The following is an 11,302-nucleotide window of genomic DNA, read 5'->3' as shown; positions in this document are numbered from 1 at the left end:
AGCTGACGGCAGCCCTGGGCCTCACCAAGCCTGGCTCAGGCTCCCTGGCAACCACCGGGAGCCTTCCCCTCCTGTCCCTGAGCCCAGCTGCTGACATAAACCTACTTCATGACCCATTGACCACGAGATGGGACTGTCAACAGGCATTGTTGAGGCGTGAAGAGCAGGCGGCCAGGGACTCCAGAACACAGGCACCCCCACCCCCGCCCCCGCCCGGGTTGGGTTTTACCATCCTCCCAGTGCCCGGAGCCCCTGCAGGGTGCCACACAATGGACAAAGCAGCCCAGAATCTTTGCCCTCCTGAGGCCAGCCTTCTAGCAGAGGGGCCAGCAAACGTGATGTGGCAGAATCACAGAGGCTCCGGATTCACACAATGCAAGATGGATATGGAGGGGGAGAGGGGGTGGGTTTGGGGGGAGAGATGGAGGAAGGCCCGCTGAGGAGTGGCGCAGGGCAGCGGCCCCAGCAGCCAGGTGGTGGGGGGCTAAGCAGAGATCTGGAAGATCCCACGTCACCCCTAGAGCTCAGCTTTTCTCCTAAATAGTTGTCACAGGAGGTAAAATGGCACCCTTGATTCTTTTCTCCTTTCTGTCCGTTTCTCAGTATTTGCCAAAGATAAAATACTAAGCAGTCGGTGGCACGTTCTTCTCCATTCAAAGTGAGGCGCTTTGCCACAGATGCAGGATTGGAGAGGTGCAAGCAAGATGTGAGGTCTAAGCCAGGCACAGAGGTGCAGGCCTATAATCCCAGCGGCTGTGAAGGCTGAGATGGGAGGATTGCAAGTTCAAAGCCAGCCTCAGCTACAGTGAGGCACTCAGCAACTCAGTGAGACCCTGTCTCTAACTGAAATAAAAAATAGGGCTGGGGATGCAGCTCAGTGGTCAAGTGCCCCTGAGTTCAATCCCCGGTACCCCCTCCAAAAAAAAAAAAAAAGAATCTGAGGTCTAAAAAGGAAGTTGGATAATCCTTCTGGAGGGAGTTGTTGATGGGCTGAGAACCCCATGCTGCTCACCCCTGCAGCCTGGTGAGAGGACTCATTATTTGGACGGGGGATTTGGAAGGGGCAGGGTGGCCTGGTGACTACCACACACCCTTAGGAAAACTGAAGCTGAGAAGTTGAGGCAGAAAGAGTCCGAGGCAGATGAAGAGGTGCAGGCATGGTCGGAGAATCAGAGACTGAGAGCATTCTTTTCCACTGACCAGATGTGGACCACATTTTTGAGAGAGAGCCAGACTGGAGCCATTTTAAGTCTTGCTTAGGAGATCTTTCTGGAAGGTCAACATGACCTCCATGGGGAGGTAAATGGCCAGGCATTTCCCTAGGGTTGAGAAAAGCAAGCTAAGCTGGAGGCACCTCCTGTCCCCAGGGAGCATGGTCCAATGTCCCTACCCAAACTACCTGGGGAGGAATTGGCCTGGACATCCTCGCTGTCCAGAGAGGCTGAGCAGAGGCCACAGCCCAGTTACTCCAGTGCCCACCACACAGACTCTGCTTGTCTCTTCTTTCTTCTCCTGCCTTTTACCAACACTGCAAAGGTCAGCAGCTGCTGTCTTGAAGCTAGGGAGAGAAGGAGAGGGAGCATGCCCACAGCCAGGGTAAGCTCTCCCTCGGAATGACGCTTTTGACATCCCAACACCAATGGGTTGGTGACTAAAGTCACTTGGAATGAGCCAATAAGGCAGGGGCCTGGCCCAAGTGTTCCTCCTGCACTGGGGAAGACGTAGCCCCTGGGGCAGTTTGAGCTGGCAGTGGCTAGGCACAGAGCTGTCCTCTGGCGGATAACCCCCACGATCTCGGCTACACATGCATCACCTGGAAAAAAGCCCCGTCCTATCCTGGCTCCCTTCTTAGCCCCCGGCCTCTGGCAGTCCAGCCTCGCTCCAGCCCGGGATGCCCCATTAGCTGCTCACCCAAGCTGCTAGTGCCTGAGGCTAATGGCCCTGCCACCCCGCCCTCCTCTCTTCCAGCTCACTGCCCATCCCGGGCATCCTCCGGCAACCCAGTGAGGGGACTCCTGAGCCTCAGAGACATCTGGCAGTACCAAGAGGTGAGTCCCTCTTTCTGTGGCTCCTCTTCTCACCAATGATCCCCCAGGTCCCCTGCCTGGGGTGTCCCCTGAGATCTGCTAAGTTCCTCCCCTATGACATGGATGGGACGTGGCTTACCCTGGGCTCTCCCCTGGGGACCTCCTCTGCTCCCTGTAGCTCATATCCAAGCCCAGGGTCCTCCCTCACCTCTGCAGCTGCCCTGTGGGCTCCCCACTGGCAGGGAGTGAGCTTGGGAGTGGGACCAATCCCCAAGGAAGCCACTCTGACCTCTCTAAACCCCTTCCCTCCCCAGAGCCTAAGGGAGCCAGAGGCCGTCCACCCTCCGTGACTGCATGCCTGGCTGTTTTTTCCTGTTACCACACGGCTGTCCTCTTCTTTGCAAGAGGTGACATGGTGGAAAGACAGCTGAGTCCTTGCTGCTGATCCTGGCTCCACGGCTGCCTGGCTGCCACCTCCTTCAGCGGCCTCGGTTTCCTCTGCCTCACCCCAGGCAGCACTGAAGCCAGCTCTCTCGTCGCGATCTGAAGACCAAGTGGGACCAAGCGGAGTGCAGGAGCGGCTGCCTCATGAACCTGCCTCCGCAGCTCTCCTTCGCCCTGTATGTGGCCGCCTTTGCCCTGGGCTTCCCGCTCAATGTCCTGGCCATCAGAAGCGCGGCTTCCCACGCCCGGCACCGCCTCACTCCCAGCCTGGTCTACGCCCTCCACCTGGGCTGCTCTGATCTCCTGCTGGCCATCTCTCTGCCCCTGAAGGCCGTGGAGGCCCTGGCCTCAGGGGTTTGGCCTCTGCCGGTCCAGCTGTGCCCCGCCTTTGCCCTGGTCCACTTTGCCCCGCTCTACGCTGGCGGGGGCTTCCTGGCTGCTCTGAGCGCCGGCCGCTACCTGGGCGCAGCCTTCCCCCTGGGCTACCAAGCCCTCCGGCGGCCGCGCTACTCCTGGGGCGTCTGTGTGGTGATATGGGCCCTCGTCCTGTGTCATCTGGGGCTGGTCTTTGGGTTGGAGGCTCCGGGAGGTTGGCTGGACAACACCACCAGCTCCCTGGGCATCAACAGAGTGGCCAATGGTTCCCCCGTCTGCCTGGAAGCCTGGGACCCTGCATCTGCCGGCCCCGCCCGCCTCAGTCTCTCCCTCCTGCTCTTCTTTGTGCCCCTGATCATCACCGCGTTCTCTTACGTGGGCTGCCTCCGGGCCCTGGCCCACTCAGGCCTGAGCCACAGGCGGAAGGTCAGGGCAGCCTGGGTGGCCGGTGGAGCCCTGCTCACGCTGCTGCTCTGCTTGGGGCCCTACAACGCCTCCAACGTGGCCGGCTTCCTGCGCCCCGACATGGGGGCCCAGTGGCGAAAACTGGGGCTCATCACAGGGGCCTGGAGTGTGGTGCTCAATCCATTGGTGACTGGCTACCTGGGAGCAGGTCCTGGCCGCGGGACGGTGTGTGTGGCAAGAATGCAAGGAGGAACATTCCAGAAATAGCAGCTTCTGCTGGGAGAAAGGGGCTTCTCCAGGCTCCATGTCGGGGCTGCCCCATCAGAACTGCAGGGCAGCCTTGCCCAGAGCCATGCCCGGAGCCATCCCCGGCGCCACCTGTGGGAAGAGCTAAGTCTGGAGAGGACAACTCCCCGTCCAGAGAGAGGAGTGGAGGCCAGGGGCTGGCACCTCCACACGTCAGCTTGCCTCCTGCCTCTGCCCACCCCTTGCGTCCTTCCTGCCCACTAGGAGGACGACGTCTGGCTTCTAATCCAGAGGAACACCACCGTGCAATGCTACCCTGCAGTCATTTGTGAGGAAAGAACATTTTAATTTCTAAAGAAGAGATGGAGGCACTAGCCAAGATAACGAGGCTGCCATACCACTTGGAACTCACAAGGGGGCAGCATTTGCGCTGTGAATGAGAAGCTGGCCCAGGTCAGCCACCATGCCCAGTTCTTTATAATGAGCGTTGTCTCATTCTATCCTCACACAACCCTCCCACTCCCTTTATTTTTTTAAGAGGCAGGATCTGCTCTGTTGCCCAGGCTGGCCTTGAACTCTGTCCTTGAACTCTGGTGCTCAACCGATCCTCCTGTCTCAGCCTCCCAAGAAGCTGGGACGGAGGTATATGCCACGGTGTCCAGATCACACAACCCTTGGATTTAGCCAGGTGACTGCAGCACGGATGGGCAGGCTGTTCATTGCACAGGGGCGTCAGGCAGAGGGGACACACACTGACTACTAACCCGTGCTGGGCTCACTAAGCCGTGTGCCTGCCTTGCTTCCAACCAAGGGAAGGAGCCTCTCATTTTAATTTCAACAAAGACACCACCCGCTCCTCCAGTAGCACCCCTTGGTGCAGGGTGGCACTCCCCCAAAAGGGTGCCTTATCCTCTTTGCTCAGAAGGCCTGCATGGGGTAGCCTCTGTCCTGGGGCCAGGTGTATCACATCTTCATTTTGTGGGGTTAACAAACTTGCCCAAGGCTTATAGCAAGGAAGAGGGATGAGTTAGATAAGTGCTTTCCAAGCAGGCTGCCCCGAGGGTCAGGGGGAAACCTGGAGTGTCAGGATAATACCTGTATTGGTGACCCATTTGGGGAAGCTGAAGGGTGGCCCCACAAGGGGGAAGACGGAGAAAAGTAGCTGTAGGAGACCTGGGCATCTTATCTAATGAGGGGAGGAATGGGAATCAAATTTGTTCGATAATGCCACCGATGTTCACAGAGCCCCTATGGGGCTGTGTGGCCGGCATGTACAAACTGGGCTCTCCCAATGGTCTCTTGGCACGCTTCAGTGTCTACAGGTGTCTAGAAGATCGATGGGCACATCACAGGCACTCCATAAATGTTTGCTGAATGAGTGAATAAATGCTCACAATAGCTCTCCAAAGAATGTTCCAGAACCCCTATCTTATGAATATGGAAACAGGCTAGAGAGGTTAAATAACTTTCTACCAAAGACAGAAATAAACTCAGTCCCTGTGCGGAGGGGACATCAGCAGATTTTAGTAAAAACCCCAACTCCAGCCCAGGAGGCCCCCTGCCCACCCTCACCCTCACAGTGCCAGGGACGGCCTTCCCGTCTCACTGCTCTGGGGCATCTGCGAGGTGCTGGGCCGCTGCTCCCAGCGACCCGTGCTTCTTCCCACTCGGGGGAGAATGCAGTTCCTGCCTGGTCCCGTGAGGCCCTGCAGGACTCGCCCCAGTTTCCTCTGTTCACCTTGAGCCCAGGAGGTCGAGTTGTATATCAGCCATTCTTCTGGCACGTTCTCTGAGACGTCTCTCTGCATCTTTCTTTTTAAATTGATTCTTTTTAGTTAGACATAGCAGTAGGATGTATTTGACATAATTATACATGCATGGAATATATATCTTTTTTTTTGTGTGTGTGGGGGGTGGTACCAGGGACTGAACTCAGGGGCACTCCACCACTGAGCCACACCCCCAACCTTTTTTGTATTTTATTTGGAGACAGGGTCTCACTGAGCTGCTTAGCGCCTCACTAAATTGCTGAGACTGGCTTTGAACTCTTGATCCTCCTGCCTCAGCCTCCGGAGCCGCTGGGATGACAGGCGTGTGCCACCGCACCCAGCATGGAATATATCTTGTTCAGATTCAAACTCCAGTACCTCCTCCTCCCCTCCCTGTTCCCCTCTCCCTTCTTTACCTCCCAGGTATTGATGTCTTCATCAAACCTCCCTCTTGGCTTGTCCTCCTCACCAGAAGTTAGGACACCACCACTAAAACTTTGTTCAGGGCTGTACCTTTAACAACTTGAGATCCCATTGGCATAGAAAAGGCACCCTGCCAAGTCTCCAAGGCCATGGTCTTCAGGAAACTGACCTCAGGGTGCTCTCGTCACCCTGCTCCCCACCCCATAAGACCCCTCAAGCTCAGTTAATTCACAATTAATTACAATTAATGTACAATTAATCCTTTCCTCCTCAGCCCCCAGGCAACTGCTGATCTACTTTCTGTCTCTAAAAAAAGTCTCTCCTCTAGACGTTTCTTATAGATGGAATCACGTACGGTGCGGTCTCTTGTGTCTGAGGCTTGCCGCTCTCAGCGTGGTGGCTTTGAGGTTCACCCCGGCTCCAGTGTGTGGTTCATTCCTTGTCATCGCCAAATAGAACGCCATTGTGCGGATGTGCCCGTCTGTTTATCGGTTCACAGCTGGACGGACAGCCCGCGATGTTTCCACTCTTTGTAGGAACTTCCAGGAGCAAGCTTTTGTGCACAGGGGGCTCCATTTCTCCTAAGTAGATATCTGCAGTGGGACTGTGGGGCCTTAGGGTAACTTTTTAAGAAACTGCTAAATTGCTTTCCAAAGTGGCTGCACCAGCAATAGATGAAGAGCCCTTGTTTCCTCCGCTGGGCTGCTCAGTGCTTGGAACTGTCTGACTTTTGGATGATAGTCACCCTGATGGGTGTGAAATGGCATCACATTGTGCTCCCTCAGTCTTTAAGTGAATGAATACATTATCTCTGAAGCCAGAGAGAACTTGACTTTGAACCTTGGTGGTCGTACTTAATGAGGTTTATGCCCTGGAGCAAGTCACTTCCCCGTGGAGAGGCTGAAGGATTTCACACAGTGAGATAAAGCAGTGATCCCCTAAGGAACAGAGGGCCTGCTATGGATCTCGTGCCCACCAGGATGAAGCCGGTAGCAGCCTGGCCACCTCTGTCACTTCGACCATCGTCTTCATCATCATCATCATCACCCTCCAGAGACAAGCCTGCATCATGACAGGGACTGTGGCAGGGACAGTTCCAGGCTCCATTGGAGGCACCTGGCCTGTGTCCATGTTTTAATCTCTGACACTGTTTCTATAACCATCCCTGTTTTATAGATGAGAAAGGGGACCCAGAAGGGGGACCCTTGCCCCAAATCACAAAGTTGGCGAGTCACAGAGCCAGTTCCAGAGCCCAGCCCTCCATCACCGCATCACACTTCCTGCCCTTACAAGGCAAACTGGAGAAGTACCATTCCTAGAGAAAACAGACCAAATTCAAGTGGAAAAGAGGAGAGAGGACCACGGCGTCATCGGAGCATGGGCCTGGACGGGACATCCCGGCTGAGGCTGCTCAGGAGGAGGCCCGTGGTGGAGTTTGCTCTTCTTCTTTGCATAGGGACACGGCCCTGGGAACAGAGCTCAAGGCATCTTTTGTGCTTCTGTTCCACAGTGAGTGACGTCACGGGCACTGCTAGGTCTTTAGCATTTCTGCCAGATACAGAGCTCAGAGCACTGGTTCTGGAGAGGAGAGCAAGGTGACGTGCAGCAGAGGGCTTGCATCTTCAAAGAAGCAGGTGAGCACGGTGCTGGGGGAGCACCTGGGTGCTTTCTGTGCTGGGGGAGTGACAGGAGAAAGGGCAGGTCCCCGAAGGCAGGCTGGCTGATCCTGGGGCTGTGCGACGGTGGGGGTGGGGCTGGCACTGGTGACAGAGTTCCTGGCTGATGGGTGAGGGACAGAAAGACCCCTCCCTGGACTAGTGCACTCACTTCTCCTCCTCTTACCTGTAGCTGTGACCATGGAGACCAGCCCAGACAGGTTCTTCTTCCCGGGAAACCACTGGCTGTACTTCTCTGTGTACCTCTTCTCCTTCCTCGTGGGGCTCCCACTCAACCTGATGGCCCTGGTGATCTTCGTGGGCAAGCTGCGGCGCCGCCCGGTGGCGGTGGACATTCTCCTGCTCAACATGACCCTCTCGGACCTGCTCCTGCTGATCTTCCTGCCATTCCGCATGGTGGAGGCGGCCAGTGGCATGCGATGGCCGCTGCCCTTCATCCTCTGTCCCCTGTCCGGGTTCCTCTTCTTCACCAGCATCTATCTCACGTCCCTCTTCCTGGCAGCCGTGAGCACTGAGCGCTTCCTGAGCGTGGCCTACCCGATGTGGTACAAGACGCGGCCCAGGCTGGGCCAGGCTGCCCTGGTCAGTGGCATCTGCTGGCTCCTGGCGGCTTCTCACTGCAGCGTGGTCTACGTCGCTGAATTCTCTGGGGACCAATCCCACAGCCAGGGATCCAACGGGACCTGCTACCTGGAATTCCGGGAGGACCAGCTGGCCTTTTTGCTGCCCGTCCGGCTGGAGATGGCCGTGATCCTTTTTGGGGTGCCCCTGCTCATCAGCGGTTTCTGCTACAGTCGCCTCGTGTGGATCCTCAGCAGGGGGACCAGCCGGCGCAGGCGCAGGAGGGTGGTGGGGCTCGTGGTGGCCACTCTCCTCAACTTCCTCGTGTGCTTCGGGCCCTACAACATGTCCCACGTGGTGGGCTACATCGAGGGTCAGAGCCCCACCTGGAGGAGTTACGTGCTGCTCCTCAGCACCCTGAATTCCTGCGTGGACCCCCTTGTCTACTATTTCTCATCATCCAGGTTCCAAGCCGATTTCCAGGAGCTGCTGGGGAGGCTGATGGGGGGCTGCAGCCCTTGGAGGCTGGAGGTTAGCGTGGAGCTGAAGGTCAAGGGTGGAGGAGAGGGGCAGGTGCAGGATTGTCTGACCTAGAGAGCAGGGACAGACTTCAGAAGGCTAGGGAGCAGGTAGCCCCAAGGTCTGGGCTGAGCGTGTGGTCCTCTGGGGCAGGGAGGTGTAGCAGACCCATGTCCCCGGGGCAGGACCATGCCATGCCGTGACAGGTCGACTGGATGTGGCTCAGGGGCAGAGCAGACACCCTGCCCCCTTAGGGATGTGCTCACAGAAGCCAGCTCTTGATTTTTGCCTCTTCCGGTTCTCCCATCTGCTCTGGATCTGACTCTGGGAAGTTGTCAGGATCGGAGACTTCTCTGGAAGAAAATGACCTCCCCCAGTGTCCCCCCTCCCTCCTCCCGGGCCCTGACAGCAACAGGCCAATTCCTGTGTCTTTCTGAGGGAAAAGGAGGAAAGAGCAGTGCCCAGGGTCAGAGGGAGCGGCCAGGCGACAGGAGAGGGGAGAGGGAGGAGTTCACTCTTCAGGTTGGGAGGGGAGCAGACAGGGCCCCAGGGGTGGGGAGCAACCTGCCCCCCCAGGGTGGGCTGTACCGGAAAGTTCCCAGTGCTCAAAGAATTCAGATCTTCAGGGACGGTTTGTGAACCTTGACAGAGAAAAGTCACCCAAATAAATTTGGTAGCGAGCAAAAGAGAATGGTCTCTCCTGATTCTCCTTTTTTCTCACGTGGTGAATGGGAGTATCAACACCCAGATTTGGAAGGGAAAGAACTAGAGGACAGGATGCCTCTGGCCGAGGCTCTGGGTCAGGGAAAAGAGAAATAATAGTGAACCCATCTTAGGAGCTGGCTGGATCCATTACCTCCCCAATAGCCACACGGTGGGGACAACATTATCACCATTTGGCAGAGCAGGGAACCAGCCCAGAGAGGCCAAGTATTCCCCTGAGATGGCAGAGCTAGCCTAGTGCGTGACTGGAGGAGGACTGGAAGTTGGACTTTGTGACTCCAAAACCTAAACCCCCAGCCCACTCTGCATCCTTCCTTCTGCTGTGGGTCAGTCTGCAGAGACCTGACTCAGGCAAACTTCCAAAGTTGGGGGACCCGGTATAAACAGGAAAAAAGTAAACAGGCCGCAAGGGGAGACAAAATCAGAGACAAAATCAGAGGCAAAGCAGGTCTGCTCTCTGTGCAGGTCCATTCTCCTCCCAGGAAAGAAATACGTGCAAAAAAAATAATAATAATTATAATTAATTAATTAAGGTCATTAGCACAGTTGACTTCAGAGGGTGAAAAACATAGATGGACCTTCTTAAAAGCTGTTTTTGCTGAGATGTGGTCATCGTGCAAGTTTTCGCTCTGCACTGAGGGGTGACAAATGGGAAACAGCAGGCCAGGCCTCCCTTCCCCGCAGGACAACCAGAGAAATGCTGGCGCCTGTTTGTACTCAGTCTTATTGCCAACGCATTTATTGATCACCTACTCGGGGTAGATGGTTGAGCTCAGAACTTCAGGGATTTCAGTACCAAAGTTAAAAAATGTTCGCTTTTTTCCCGGGAGAATGAGGCCTGGGTGTGGGCAGGGGCTGGGTTTGGGTGGGGAGAGGAAGGTGAACGCTGTCACCCGTGTGGCCCAGGGCATTCTGCCACAGCGGCTGCTAACAAGCTGATGCAAACCTGGGTCCGCCTGGTTCTGAAAGAAATCAAAGGTGTCATGAGTCCTGTGACCCCTGAATGGATCAAGCTGGGAACAAGTTGAAAACCTCACGTTCTGAAGAAAGCCGAGAAGAACAGGGGCGCGACTCCTTCCCCTGGGCTTCTGGCGAGGAGTTAGCGGCAGGGTCACTGGCTTTGCTTGCCCTCCATCCTCACCAGGCAGCCCCCCAACTGCGTCTGTGCCCGTGATGAACTCGGGTGCAGGGAGGTTCGGTCATCAGAGTTTGGGGCCATCGTCTGGGTGGTGTGAGGGGGTGTCGGGGCATTTTCTGGGACTCTCCAGAAGTTAAGGGAAAGGGGGCCACTCTGGGAGGGTGGATTCCGGGCCATGTGAGCGGGGGAGGGAGAGTGGCAGAGAGATGACAGTGGAGTGTCCACGGGTGACAGCAGCAAAGCTTTCCTGCTGGTAGGGCAAACAGTGAATCGCCCGTGGGGGAGGGGACGCAGCAAGGGCAGAGGTTCTGGGGAGATGCTAATGTTACCATCCAGAGGCGCTGGGTTCTTTGTCTCTGCTCAGCGAAGAATTGAAAAGCCGGACACAGAGGTTGCAAGCCGGCATTGGCATCGGGCTAACCGCCAAAGCCACAGACACAGACTTCCCCAAGAGGAGGGGCCCTGGAGCCGGGAGTCCAGGGGGCAGCTTTGACCTGGGTGGCCTTTGGAGTTTCCTCTTTTCCTATCTCCTGCCCTGGCCACAGGCTCCTCACTATTTTTGATTGGTGCCCCTCTGTCCATGCATCTGTTTTAGTTTTTCTATTGGATTCCCCACTTAAGGGAAGGAGTACAGAAGTGTCCGTCTGATTGGGTCCCCCGCTTGTGCCCCCAGCACTTTCATCAAGCAGGAAGCTGACCTCATCAGAAGACCCTCTCCATGCCCCTTCGTCTGGCCCTGCCCCTGGCCTCCTCACAGGCCACCTTGCCCTGGCTGCCTAAGCCCTTCTACATCTCCCTCACTTGGAGTTGATCCAGATTGGATCTCCCTAGACAGAGAGGATCCACATGCTAGCTGCGAGGAAGCTGGTTATATTTCTTTCTCCTGCTTGGGCTTTGCAGCAGACACACTGCATATCAGTTTATGTGTTGTGGCCCTCTGGAAGGACACAGACCATTCCAAGACTGCTTCCTCTTCCAAAGAACTGATTTCCTCCT

General features: G+C 56.2%; 2 protein-coding genes across 2 annotated transcripts; both read left to right on the top strand.

The window, feature by feature from the left end:
- The first annotated feature begins 2,345 nt into the window (after positions 1–2,345).
- Positions 2,346–5,123, top strand: Ffar1 (free fatty acid receptor 1). The gene has a single exon (XM_078033193.1). It carries the CDS (start codon positions 2,616–2,618, stop codon positions 3,516–3,518), a length of 903 nt encoding a protein of 300 aa, XP_077889319.1. The 5' UTR covers positions 2,346–2,615; the 3' UTR covers positions 3,519–5,123.
- A 169-nt stretch (positions 5,124–5,292) lies between these two features.
- Ffar3 (free fatty acid receptor 3) lies at positions 5,293–9,142 on the top strand. The gene is made up of 2 exons (XM_005330603.4): positions 5,293–7,323; positions 7,538–9,142. Exon 2 carries the CDS (start codon positions 7,546–7,548, stop codon positions 8,518–8,520), a length of 975 nt encoding a protein of 324 aa, XP_005330660.2. The 5' UTR covers positions 5,293–7,323; positions 7,538–7,545; the 3' UTR covers positions 8,521–9,142.
- Positions 9,143–11,302: the final 2,160 nt, after the last annotated feature.

Source organism: Ictidomys tridecemlineatus, chromosome 15, assembly GCF_052094955.1.
Source record: "Ictidomys tridecemlineatus isolate mIctTri1 chromosome 15, mIctTri1.hap1, whole genome shotgun sequence".
Classification (NCBI taxonomy): Eukaryota; Metazoa; Chordata; class Mammalia; order Rodentia; family Sciuridae; genus Ictidomys; species Ictidomys tridecemlineatus.
The sequence above is the reverse complement of the archived record's forward strand: the minus strand, read 5'-3'. Positions and strand labels throughout refer to the sequence as shown.

What these genes read in the sequence shown, in the direction of transcription:
- Ffar1 (XM_078033193.1), top strand. Translation starts at nt 2,616, where the DNA reads ATGAACCTGCCTCCGCAGCTCTCCTTCGCCCTGTATGTGGCCGCCTTT.
- Ffar3 (XM_005330603.4), top strand. Translation starts at nt 7,546, where the DNA reads ATGGAGACCAGCCCAGACAGGTTCTTCTTCCCGGGAAACCACTGGCTG.